General features: G+C 48.5%; 1 protein-coding gene across 2 annotated transcripts in view; it reads left to right on the top strand.

Moving 5' to 3' along the window:
* Positions 1 to 13,951, top strand: part of SH3PXD2A (SH3 and PX domains 2A) — a 358,093-nt gene that overhangs the window by 95,645 nt on the left and 248,497 nt on the right. For both annotated transcript variants that reach the window (XM_026650919.2, XM_026650918.2), the window contains exon 3: positions 10,947 to 11,022. In XM_026650919.2, the coding sequence (XP_026506704.1) occupies positions 10,947 to 11,022 (76 nt within the window). The remainder of the gene's footprint in view (positions 1 to 10,946; positions 11,023 to 13,951) is intronic.

Raw genomic sequence — 13,951 nt, 5'->3', positions numbered from 1 at the left:
AGGGTAGAATTCAACCCAAGTCTCTTGACAACCAGCCTGATGTCTTACACCCTTCTTTGTTTGTTAGCCCTGGACCTTAATTATCAAGCTTCTAGATGTATGGTTGCCTTTTTCAGAATATAGTTCAGTACTGCTGGCCAGACATGCTCATCTCCAGCCCTTATGTTTATTAATTCAATGACATAGGACGCCCAAGTATAATTTACAATATCTACCTGATGCAAGAATCCATGCACAACTCCGGGTGTCTGTTTCCATATATCCCTGCTTCCAGTCCTTCTGTATGCAGATGGAGGTTTTTAATGAACAACTTCTTTTTAAATAAGGATTTGGGAAGCAGGAAGCTAATGCTGGCCCGGCCTTTCAAAGCAGACATCATTCTGGACCTGGGACAGGAGAGAATGTGAATAAGTGGCAAAAACTCTTCGGGCTAAGGAAGAAACAAATGAGATAATGTAAAAATAACCCCCTGAACATCAATGCTGTTGTGTTGTTCAATAAGTTATAATCTTAAGGCTCCATTGTAGCATGTAACCTGCTGTAGTGGAGATACACCACCTCAGCCAGAGCTTCTGGGGGCATTATGTGTGTGTTTTCATTGTGACTCAGGTAGGAATGGAGGGGAAGTGGGGCCGCTGTGCTACCCCATCACAAGGTGTCATGTGTGTGTGTGTTCTCTCCGTCCCCCTAGTGCAGGGGTCGGCAACCTTTCAAAGAAGAGGAGCCATTTTTATGTTTTTGTCTTTGACTGAAATATTTCGAGAGCCGCATCACACGCAAAGCTACTCGCAGAGTTAGCATTGATCAACTAATAATAGTTGAACATATTAAAGTTGTTACTACTCACCAATAGCATCTAAGTGCTTCAGCGAGGACTGTACCAGACTGCCCACAGCCTGGGTATGTGGCCACGGTGTTAAACCATGCTGGGTCCATGCTGCTGCATCTTCACTGATATCTTTAGCCAGGGTAGCTAGATTAAAGCTAGCAGAGCTGCAATCACACTTCTGATTGCAATGTAAGCACCCCCTGCGTTTGTACAGTACCTAGCATAATGGGGCCCTGATCTGAGTTGGGGCCTACTGATGTTACTGACATGCAAATAAGTTTGGACCCATCTCTCTTGCAAATACTTGCATTCAGATTTGGGTTTGTTAAAATGCATTTGCTACAGGGCCTGCAGTGACGTGACAGGCCCTCAAGTGAGGCACTGAATAAGGCCAGTATCCTGGCAGGGAGTCACAGTAATGCGAGGTCACTGTACAATATGTGTGTGCTCCCTGGGGGCTGAGTGGTCTCTGCCCTTCTGAATCACGGGGTGCCAGGAGCATTGCGTACCCGAAACGACACAGTAACTACACCTGTGCTGCGGTGGATTGTGTGCTTATGAGAACCTCAGCCTGGCTTTGTATCAGACTCCGAATCCCCTGCATGCAAACCTCCCACCTCTCTGCAGGGTGCCAGTCTTCCTTGATTACAAAGCAGGGGATTGGGGTGCAGGAGAGGGTGCGGGGTCTGGGAGGGAGTTTGGGTCCAGGAAGGGATTCTGACCTGGGGCAGGGGGTTGGGGTGCAGGAGGGGGTGCAAGGTGCAGGCTCTGGCCAGGAGGCGCTTACCACAGGCAGCTCCCTGTGCCCTAGTGTGATGACAACTTCATTGGACTCCACAGAAGGGGATGGGACCTTCCCTCTAGTAGGACTTGTTATGGCAGAAGCACTGTAAAGGGTTGCCATCATGCCTGTCCCATACATGGGTATAAGCTGGGGAAGTAGTCCGGAGCCCTCTTCTCTTCAGCTTGTGGACCCATGCTGGCCTGGGTATAACTGAGTCCTGAAGTCCCTTGTTTTCTTGATGCCTTCAGTAGAGTTGGAGGTGAAATGTTATTGCCTCATCTGAATGCACAAAACCAGTTTGCATCCCGTGGAGAGGAAAATACAGTATACAATAAATTGGGGCGTGCCAGAAATCTGCTCCTTTCAATCTAGTGGCCACGGTTTTAATTTCTTAAACGGGTTATTTTTCATGCCTAATCTTAAAAAGCACAGCATTCTGCAATGTGAGAGTGCCTCTGCATTGCTTTACGACAGGCTCGAATTGTGTCTGCGTTTCTTTTCACCGGTGGCTGTTTTATAATTTGCTGAAAAGGAACTGATTTGTGTGAAAGAGTCACTTAGTGTTGGTAGGCATTAAAACTAGGTGGTACCATAGCCTGCTGGGTAGCCTTTATGCTGTCTGAACCTTACGTAAAGCTGCATCCATTCCAGGTGTAAAGAAACCAGCAAGAAGGCAAGTGCTATAATAATTGGTCACATGGGTGTCTTAATTTACTGGCCATAAGCTGCATGGAAAAGGTCGTTCTTTTGGGGAAGCAGAAGCAGCTTTTCCTCTCCTGGTATTGACACCTCCTCATCTATTATTGGGAGTGGACTACATCCACCCTGATTGAATTGGCCCTGTCAACACTGGTTCTCCACTTGCGAAGTAACTCCCTGCTCTCCATGTGTCAGTATATAATGCCTGCATCTGTAACTTTCACTCTATGCATCTGAAGAAGTGAGGCTTTTACCCACAAAAGCTTATGCCCAAATAAATCTGTTAGTCTTTAAGGTGCCACCGGACTCCTTGTTGTTTTTGTAGATACAGACTAACACGGCTACCCCCTGATGCTTGCCATTGTGAGTCACAGGTTCATAATCTGGACCACGCTGTTTGTAGGCTTTCCATCTAAATACCTTTTAGCACAGCTGCAATGCTGAGATTGCCCAGTGTAAACCACAATGCTGATGAGCAGTGCTTGTATAGGAAGTCCATCTGGGCACTCAAAATAACTCGGGGAGGTGAAGCCTGGAGTGGGTGGTTTTGGTGGTGAATTATTTGTGGCCCTACATCTGTTATATCAAAAGGCAGAAGTTGCGTGTGTTTGTTCAGCATGATTCCATATGCTCATTTCCCACTTTCCACATACACTCCCTGTTTCCAAACGGATCCCCCACCCAGATGTCATGCTCACAGACTTCTCTTTGCACATCTCATTGGTCATAGCTGGAGGTGCAGCAATGGGATCATAATCCGTGCTCTAGGTACAGACCCATTCATTGCTAATGCTAATAAAATGATGTGACTATGAGCAACTCCAGCCTAGGACACCTCCCTGATTGATTCCTGATTGTTTTCCAAAAAATGCAGCTCAGACTCACCTGTTCCATGCTGCCTACAACTGGTTCCAGGCCTAATGCCAACCTTTTGTCTCTTCCAATCTCCACTCCTCTCTTTCTCTCACCCTGTGTCCTTGTGACATTGCCTTTGCTCCCACTAATGTACTTTCTGACACAGTGTGACGTGTTGCAAAATTAAATTGCATTAATGAGAACAAGAGGACATTTGTGAAGCTCACCCATTTTGAAGGAAAATAGCAATGTGTATTGTTCAAGTGAGAGCCTTCAGGGGGAGTATTTTTGCATCTGCCATGTTTAAATGTGTAAGAATAATAATTTCCTATAGTATGAGAACACTTGCCATGTGTCTAGTAATTCTCATCTTCAAAACTCTCTGCAGACATTTAATTAAGCTAACCCCCCCACCCCCCAAAAGCTAGCGAATCAAGCACTACTATCCCCATTCTACAGATGGGGGACTTGAGAAAGAGAGGGATTTATTTGTTTATGGCCACTAATCAGTTCAGGGGCAGCGTGCTCTGACTGGAGCTAGAAGTTCCTGGCTCACAGCCCTGAGCTCAGTGTATTAGAATCTATCCTTTGTCTCTTTGTATAGTTCCATATTTGGTTTAATTTTTGTTAGAGGTGGGCCGAGCTGCCAAGTTCTTCTTCGAGTGATGGTACCTATTGTATTCCACCAAGGCTTTACACACGTGTGCCTTGTGTCAGGAGCCAGAGAATTTGAAAGTAGTAGTGTCCGTTGGTCTGTGCGCGTGCCCTTGCTTTGCCTCGTGGTTTCATCTGACGCAATAAAGCAGGGATGGGCAAACTATGACCTGCAGGCTGGTTTCGGCCCACAAGCTGTTTTAAGCTGGCCCGTGGGCCGCACCACGCGGCTCGGCCCCGCTCCGGCCGGGGCGCTGGGTCGGGGGCTGCACCACGCGGCTCGGCCCCGCTCCGGCCGGGGCACTGGGTATGGGGCCACACCACGCTTAAGGTAAGCGTCGCTTGGAGCCTGCACCCCTGAGCCTCTCCCTGCGCCCCAACCCCCTGCCCCAGCCCTTATCCCCCTCCCGCTCTCCAAACCCCTTGATCCCAGCCTGGAGCACCCCAAACCTCTCATCCCCAGCCCCACCCCAGAGCCTGCACCCCTAGCCAGAACCTAAACCCCTTCCCGCACCCCTGCCCCAGCCCTGATCCTCCTCCCAGCCTCCAAACCCCTCAGTCCCAGCCCAGAGCACCCTTCTACACCCCAAACTCCTCATTCCCAGCTTCACCCCAGAGCCTGCACCCCCTCCTGCATCCCAACCCCAATTTTGTGATCATTCATGGCCCGCCATTCAATTTTATTCCCCGATGTGGCCCTCGGGCCAAAAAGTTTGCCCACCTCTGCAATAAAGGATGGGGCGGACTGAGCACATCTCCAGTTCCTTCTCATCACCACATGGTCCAAGTCATAGCTACTCGTATCCTCTCGTCTCTGAGGCACTGTCAGGGGTTTAGAATTATACATTTTTTTCTTGTCTTTTACTGTATTTTTTACATAGTTTAGCTTTACTAGTAGTTTTTAGAAGAATTAAGACTTTGGGGGAGTCTGTTTTCTGACTCCTCCCCCCCAAATACCCACGTACAGTATTGGACTATGCAGATCAGCAACGAGCGCCAACGCTGCCTGTACTGCTTGGGAGAAGGCCACGTTTCATCCAGGACAGATCTGACAGATGCTGTGGAGAGCCCCATGGAATGGGATACCAGTGGCTGCCCTGCTGGGGAAGAGGACAGTGATGCCAAGAAGTTTGTGGTCGCTTAGGGTATCCATAGCGCTGGTAGGGAATGGGTGGTCCTGTCCTTGTGCTCCATCGGATTCGGAATCCTCCGATGAGAAACACTCAATTCCTGGGTACAATGGTGGTACCGGGGAACTGGTGGAACCGTATGACCATAGGTCATACCTGAGGTATGTCCTGGGTTGGAGATGGTACCTCGTTAGGCACAGATGGTAGAGGAAGGTGTGGAGATCCTAGTTCCCCTAGAGCGAAGAGTTCATGTGGCTCTGGTGCTGTCGCATAGCCAGAACTGGAGCAGAGGCTTAAGGGAAGCCGACATTAAGGGCATGCGTGGCTCAGTACCCAGTCTGCCAGTCTGCGTGGTTTCTGCTCCTATCTGTGCATCTTGGAATGCTCTGTCCCCCTGTGGCTGGAATTCGTGGAGAGGGCAACATCCTTCTTCAATTTGGAGGTAGACTTACTGCCATGCTGAAGTGCATGCTTCCTTGTTTCCCGACTAGGCCCCAGCACAGGGTCGGTAGTGGCTGTATTGGCGGAGCCAGACGTGATCTCTGAAGCCAGAGGCACACTCCTGGCTGTCTCAGGCCAGTGTACAGGGGAGGGTGGTTTTCCCTGGCCTAGATCCGACTGAAGCCTCATGAAAACCTCCAGGAGGCGCTTCTTAAGTTGGAGAGCCCAGCCTTCTCATGTCTTGTTTGGGAAGGTGTGCTGGGGTATACCTGTCCCACACTGGGCTGGAAGGGGTTAATCCCATACTATGGACTGAGCAAGTCCCTGGATTTCATAGTGGCCTTCATCAACACAGTCTCAGCATGGGAATACCTACCAAGAGGTTCCAGACTCTGCAGGGACTCATCACCTGAGTAGCCTACAGTCCTCCTCTTCTGGTCAGGACTTGCCTATCCCTGCTTCGCCACATGGCGGCCTGCACGTACCTCACTGCCTTCGCCTGTCTCTGCCTTCACTCTTTACAAATATGGCTCCAGAGAGTCAATTCACTAATGCGACATACCATGGACCTTCTGCTGACAATACCCGCCGCAGTGCTCTCGTTCCTCCAGTGGTGGATGGACCTGAGGCAGGTCTGTGCCAGGATGCCTTTCCTCCCGTCCTCCCTGGACAGAACGATCATCACGGACATATCACTTGCCAGATGGGGTGCCCATGTGGGCAAGCTCATGACGCAAGACACTTGGACTCCTTGAGAATCCAGAATGCACATCAACATTCTAGAGTTTCAGACGGTATGGAGAGTGTCGAGCATTTCTCCCATCTATTATCTCCCATCATGTTCTCATCGTGTCCAACAACATCACCACCGTTTATTACATCAACAAACAAGGGGTCACAAGGTCGACTGCGCACTGTGCGGAAGCAGTCCATCTATAGGACTGGTGCATTGTCCACAAGATCCTGTTGTCGGCAGCCCATCTTCTGGGGACTCAGAATGTGATTGCAGACTCTCTGAGCAGGAAATTCTTGGCCAATCATGCATGGGAACTTCACGACACCGTAGTCAATGACATTTTCAGTCAATGGGAGACTCTAACCGGGGACCACTTTGCCTCTCACGTCAACAACAAATACAGTACATACTGATCATGGTGGGGTATCGGGATCCACTCTCAAGGCAATGCCCTCATCCTCTGCTGGTCGAACCAGATCAACTATGCCTTCCCCCCCTTCCTTTCCTTCCATGAGTCCCCCACAAGATCAGATGGGGGAGGGTCATCGTCATCCTGATAGTCCTGTTCTGGCCTCTCCAATTTTGGTTTCCCAACCTTCTCCACATGTTGGCCCATTCACCTGATTCCCCTACCCTCTTTCTCGGAGTTGCTCACACAACACAACGGTAGAATCAGACATTCCAACCTACAGATGCTTCACCTCAGAGCTTAGTATTTGGATGGGCATCTTCTCTAGAATGGGAATGTTCGTCGGCAGTACAAGACATCCTTTCGAGCAGCAGGAAAGAGTCCACGAGGTATTCCTGTTGGGCCAAGTGGAAACGCTTCGCCTCCTGGGCACTGTAGAAGGGATTTGCCCCGAGGAAGTGGACATTCCCCTTTTTTTGGACTACCTACTGTCCTTAAAGACAAGACACCCCCCCCCATGGAAGGGCACTCCATATTTACACATTGATTAACTACTAGGTTTTGGAAAGGTCTCCTCAGGACTTTCCCACTCACAACCTATTGCCCCTCAATGGGATGTCAATCTCGTTCTCTCAGCATTAACAAAAGTGCACTTTGAGCCACTGGCTTCATGCTCTCTGTTCCTCCTTTCCATGGAGGTCGCCTTCCTAATGGCTATTACTTTTCTGCAAGAAGAGTAGGTTAATTGTGGGCCATTATGGCAGACCTCCCCTTCACCACGTTCCAGAAGGACAAAGTCTCCCTGCACCCCAAGTTTCTACCAAAGGTTGTATCCTACTTTCATCTCAACCAACCCATACGCTGCTTTCTTTCCGAAGCCGCACGCCTCAGCGGAAGAGTGGCGCCTTTCACTCCCTTGATGTCTGCAGGGCCTTGCAGAGGAGGAGACCAATCAGGAAGTCCCCTAGATTGTTTAGCATATAATTGAGTGGGTTAAGGAGCTGGCAATCTCCACACAAAGGATCTCCTAGTAGATTTCAGGGTGCATTACACACTGCTATCGCTTGTCAGGACTGCCTCCACTCCTTGGAGTGAGACCCCATTCCACAGGAGCACAAGCATCCACTGGGGCCATACTTCACAATGTACCGCTTCCAGGCATATGTAGGGCAGCCAAGTGGAGTTCGGTGCATACCTTTGCTTCACGTTACGCCTTGGTGGAGGATTTTGCGCTGGAAGCTTTGTTTCTTCATTCGACCATTCCATACTCTTCCTGGCACCCTCCTCTGAATTAGGTACTGCTTGTTAATAACCCTCAGCGGAATACAATAGGGACCATCACTTGAAGAAGAAGAAGTTACTTATGTGTAACTGGAGGTTCTTTGAGATGTGTGTGGTCCTGCCTTCCTTCCCCTCTGCTGCAGATCTGTTCGATTTGCAGTGGAGAAGGAACTGAAGGCGTGGTCAGTCCCACCCTTTATTGCCTCAGACAAAACCATGGGGCAAAGCAAGAGCACATGCATGGACCAATGGACACTACTATTTTCAAATTCTCCAGCTCTGGACACATGGTGCACATGTGTAAACCCTCAGTGGAATACAGATAGGGACCACACATCTCGAAGAACCTCCAGTTACATGTGAGTAACCTTCTTTTTTTAATGTCCTGAATGAGTTTCCTGCAGTGCAGGAATCATAAGCGCTCTCTTAGCTTCTACCATTGCATTGTTGGTTTCCCACCATCTCATTAATATTTAGCAGCACAGAAGCCTTACCATGTGTACTTCCGCATGCATGAATGAGAGCAATGGGTTGACCATTAGTTACTTCCCTTTTCCCCTCAAGTGGTAGGGGTATGTTTGCAACACACACCAAGCTGCTGCATCTGTGGAAGCGCCCCCACAAGCGCAGAGCCCCCAGCAGCCGTCTTGTGCGTAAATCCATCCCTGTCCAGTCACATCTTTGTTAGAAAGAGCTCTCCTGGCAGAAGCAAGAGCTTGGGAGGAAAATGTTGATTAGGAAAGTTTAGCCAGACTCTCCAGCTGTAGTTTATTGTATCTATTTTGCTGATATCCGCCCTTTAGATAAATAGTGCTAAATTATACACTTTGTGACCTTCTTGATGTGGTTAAAAAGGCCGGCATTAGCCAAGCTAATTTAACTCCAAGAATAACCCTGGGAGTTTGTATCAGCTCCAGCTTGAGTCAGTCACTCTGGAGTAAAATAAGAATCATCTTCCTGGTTAAAAGTGTAGTGACAGCAAAACTGTAAGTTATACAGTGGCTTTTCCCGCTGCCCCCCTCCCCATTTAAATGAAATTTCTACTCATGTCCGACCCCAGGCACCCTGACTTCTACCTAGGAGAAAACAAAATTTCCAACAACAAAAAATCCTTCTCCGTCGGTAGAAAAGCAAGTTATCTAACAATCCCTAAAGCCACAAACTATTTATTCACAAGGTTGGCTCAGTGTTGGGGAAATGTAGGATCTTTTATTTTTTTTCTCCTGCACAGATGTTCCTTCTACTCTTTGGCGGTGCCATGTGCTTAGAATGCTGAAGATGTTCTGTGCGGTAGAAGAAGAGAGGGAATCTGTGTAAAAAAAAGCTTCTTTTTTTTGGCTGTGTTTGCAAAGCTTTTGGGATTTTTTTTTAAAAAGGAAATCTGTTCAGGTAGCAAATGTTACTGGCTCCCATACCCTAGCTGGTTGGACATGTATCCTTTTTATATTAAGTGCTAATTAGATCCCCGGAGTCTAGCTGTCACTGCCATTGTAAATATTTGTGTTGATCTGTATGACAGTAGATTCAGTTCAGGTGAAATGAGAGGGTCATACAAGGTTTGCAAGGTATTTCCCCTAGCCCAAGCTTTTAGGGGGGTTGTGTCAAATGGGGGACCCAATGGGGGTTTCTTTGTGAGCCCCAAATCTGGGAGAAGTTTAAAAAGACTGTATAGCTTAGTGTATGTATTCTGACGTCATCACAGACTGAGTTAAAGTTGAGGACACACCAGATGGTTGGCAGGCATGGGACTTTCAGAAAAGTTAATGCAACCTTCCTCCTTTGTCAGATCTCATATAGTCCTGGACTGGGTCTAGGTTAATCCGTGTGGCAGACCGTTCCTGGGGGTTCTCCGTGGAACAGTGAAGTGCTGCAAGAACTGTTGCTTGGTGCTCTCCCCTCGGAGTCAGTCATGAACCCGATCCCCATCATTAAAATGGACGTGTATTACCTGGAGATCACAGGTCCCAGCATTTATTGCTTTATCTTGATCTGAGTGGAAAGCCATTGGAAAGCTCCAGTGCTGCAACATGTAGTCTCTACAGCCCATGCTTTTATAGTGAAGGGGTGGCTTGACTGCAGTCTGCTCCATATGATGCAGATTTAGTGCCTTCAAGTGCTTTGGCTCAGGGACTGTGTTTGTACAACACCGAGTCCCATGGAGCCCTCCCATGGAGCCCTCGGTTGGTCCTCAGGCACTACTGTAATAAGCATGATTAATAATAATAACATGGATGAGTTGGGGATCTGCTGGGTTAATGTCTTAGTTTGCTGTAAATGTTCTCTATGGGTGAAATTAATCTCTGTTCAGAGAGAAAGTACTCTGAAAGTAGATCATAAGTGAGACTTCAGGCGTCCACAGGCCATGTGCTCAGGGGTGAACGTCACCCTATGTGCATTTGCATCATATTTCCTTGTATACATTCTGTGCTTGTCCCCCTTTGTAGTATTCTTTTTGCATGTGTTTGCGAGCAGGGCATTGATGATTCTCCGCATTCACCTTCTCTACAGTTGTTTTTCTCCTGCTATCTCACTTGGGGGTGTTGTCACAGGGATTACAGTGAAGTGGAAAACATTTCCAGAAGGGCTGGAAACTCCTCTGCCCAGTGTATCTGTCCCTGGGAAAGCAGGAGTGCTCTGTCTAAGGGAACAAACCCAGTGGGAATACTTCTGCCAACAAGAAGACAGATTCAGTGTTTTATTAAAATAATCTCTGGTCTTATTTCTGAGCAGCAGTTCTAGCCAGGTGGGTGGTCTGTCCTAGAGGGCAGGTGGAGCCTTCATCCTCACCAATCAGGGAGCAGAACGGGGATTGGAGACAAGGCATTTGTTTTGTAATGAAGGATGAGTACCTAATTTTAGAACTGCAGAAAGGCCAGATTCAGATATTTGCCTCGGCCCTGTCCCAGTGCGTACAAAGGAACCTACCCTCTGTTTATTGGAGTGACTGTACCTTATGATACAGTCTCACTCGGACACTGTCACTCATTCCGGCCGTTTCTCTGATTTATCAATCCTCTGTAAAACCACAGACGTTCCGAGAAATAATCCCTGCAGTTAGAGGAGACTGGGAGGGGGAAGGACAGAGTGTCCCTATGTACCATCTAAATGTATTTCTGTTTCTGTTGCAGATGCAGCTTCTGGATAAATTCCCCATTGAAGGAGGCCAGAAAGACCCCAAGCAGAGGATCATCCCCTTTCTACCAGGTAATGCCTTGATGATGGACTTGAACAGGGCAATGTAAGGAGTCAGCAACACATTCCACGACTGCTGAGTCCAGGCTAGGACGTAGGCACACAGCTTATGGTGACACTAACGAATCACAGGCTGCATTAGCCACGCTGGGACTTGGAGTGAACCACAGCGTCTGTTTGTGTCCAGCAGCCTCAATAAAGAAAGCTCTTTATATTCATTACAGATGGCCTCTCTCCTATCACAAGCTGCTACAGGGACGGGGATGTGTTGACTATCTGTAAATACTAGATAAGGGAATATTTTATGGAGGGAAAAGAGAATGAACATAACAAGTTTTTAATGAATTAAGAAAAAAATTATATTAGACATTACGAAGCATTTTCTAATAGTAAGGCCCACTGGACAATGTCACTGACGTCCTATATTTAGAGAAGTTCTGAGCAGACTAGGTAGATCTGAAAGTCCTGCTGTGCACTGGCCGACTCTGATCATCAAAGGTAATAAAGGTTTTGCACCTGGAACTTAGTTGACAATTCTGATGATGATGCAGAAGCCAGGATAGGATCCACCTCCCTTTCCCATAGTGGAATAGACAGTGACAGCAGGTGAAGAAAGAAGAAAAAGCTTATATGAGTTGGTAAAGCAAACAGATGCTATCCTGAATAGGCACATTCAGGGAGCTGAGTTGTTAGGTAAGAAGGTGCCATTTTTACACAGTACCTTTTCTGGCCCTTACGGAATAAAATACAAGAAGTCTAAATCCCATGTTCTTTCATTCTGAAGGATTAGTCAGGGGCTACGGTGGTGTGAATGTGGGGAACCCCGATTGTATGCAATGCAAGAGAGAGCCTGAACCAAGGAGAACCATAGCGTGAGAATGGCTTACAGCACCAGGATCAAGGTGAATCCAATGTGGAAAAGCGTATACAGCAGGGGTCGGCAACCTTTTAGAAGTGGTGTGCCGAGTCTTCATTTATTCACTCTAATTTAAGCTTTCACGTGCCAGTAATACATTGAACGGTTTTAGAAGGTCTCTTTCTATAAGTCTATAATATATAACTAAACTATTGTTGTATGTAAAGTAAATAAGGTTTTAAAAATGTTTTAAGAAGCTTCATTTAAAATTAAATTAAAATGCAGAGCCCCCCGGACTGGTGGCCAGGACCCGGGGAGTGTGAGTGCCACTGAAAATCAGCTCACGTGCCGCCTTTGGCACGTGTGCCATAGGTTGCCTACCCTGGTATACAACATGTGTGGACAAAACCAAATGCAACTGCATGTTCATATTTCTACAGGGTAGGCCCAGTTCAGCCTGCAGACATACCCTGCAGCGCCAACTGAAGCCAAAGGGAGCTGTGCATCCACAACAGAGGACAAACTGGGCCTCTTGTGTACAAACAAGCTTATTTGAAAACAGGGCAAAAGTGACATTTCCTGCTGCTCTCAGGAAAGCTTAGAAGAGACAGAGACACGAAATGATAGCGCCTCCCTCTACCTCTCTGCTTTTGTTTCAGCTCATAGTCCCCCTTTGCTCCATTAACAGAGTCCACCTCCCGACTCCCTGCATGTCCTTCTCCTGACCTTGCCTGCGGCTCACCTGCTCTCTCGACCTTCACACTTCCCCATATCGCTGGACTCTCCCCCCCCATCCATTGGTGCCAGGTATCCACCCTCCCTTCATTCAAATCCCCGCTTCCACGAGGCTCACAAATGCAAACCCATCATGCCAGGAAACATTGCCTCCACGGGATGGCCACCGTCATCTAGGTCTCCTGATGCGTCTCCTGGTGTCCATTTAGGCTCAGGTTCCGAACTCTTTACTCACGCTGGGCAGCACTGAACACCACATGTAGCTCCATTGACTTCTGCGGGACTTAGGGTGACCCGTCGTCCCTAGTTGTTCAGGACAGTCCCAAACTGTACGTTTCAAGTCCCGGGGCTGGGCTGAATGACTGGGACAGCATTTCTCCCTGATTCCCTGCGGCACTGCTCCACGCCTGCCTGAGGCTCAGGGGCAGCGCCAGCCTCTTCCCAGTGGTGGTGGAGGCTGAGGTGGGTTTTAGCGCCCCCCCCACCATAAGGCCCTGCCCCCTGCTCCTCCTCTTCCCCCTGAGGCCCTGCCCCTGGCCAGGCCAGAAACCAGAGCTGGGCATTAGTAAAAGCTGCCCGGGAAGCCCAAGGGGGCAGGGACATGGGCCAAGGGATGCTCTTGTGCACTCTGGCCCCCCGCCCAGGGCAGGTGGAGGGTCTGGGACTCCCCATAGTGGCCCAGGCTCCCTGGGCAGCTCCGGCCTGGCCAGGGGGCGGGGCCTCGGGAGCAAGAGGGGGAGCAGGGGGCGGGACTCCTGCAGGTGCTCCATTTTTGCATTTTGAAAAGGTGGTCACCCTAGCGGGACTCTTAGTGAAGTTAAGAACTATTCAGCCTGAGTAGGGAGAACAGAATCTAGCCCATAGTTTCTCTGGGCCAACGGACCTTATCTTTCTTTGTCTCATACCGTTCTGAGTGCACCTGTGCTCCTTAACAAAGAATAAATAATTATGGTTTCCACTCCCCACTAAGAGATCAAGGAAATAGACAAAAGGTTACGTGCGTGAGAATTTCTGAGATACTGGCCAGTAAATATCCCTGTTGCCCTGGCACACTATCACTTCTACAGCTCAGTGAAAGAGTAAGGAGCATGACAGATAGCCTCTCATTAGAGTAGTTTCACATACTTTCATACAACCACTTCCAGCCGAGGTCACAGGGGAATGATCAGGATGGCACCTGGAAGACAAGGTCCAGGACACAGTTTGCTGTTGAAGTGCACGTTCCAGACCAGCTTTCTATTGTTTGACTAGATGGCTTTGGCTGTTGGTTGGAAGTCTGGCTGGCTGCATTGAATTTCACAAAAGTGGAGGGGGCTAAGCCCATTAAAAGGTTAACTCTGCCTTTAGCTA

Source organism: Terrapene carolina, unplaced genomic scaffold, assembly GCF_002925995.2.
Source record: "Terrapene carolina triunguis isolate 2854851 unplaced genomic scaffold, T_m_triunguis-2.0 Scaffold95, whole genome shotgun sequence".
Taxonomy (NCBI): Eukaryota; Metazoa; Chordata; order Testudines; family Emydidae; genus Terrapene; species Terrapene triunguis.
The sequence above is the reverse complement of the archived record's forward strand: the minus strand, read 5'-3'. Positions and strand labels throughout refer to the sequence as shown.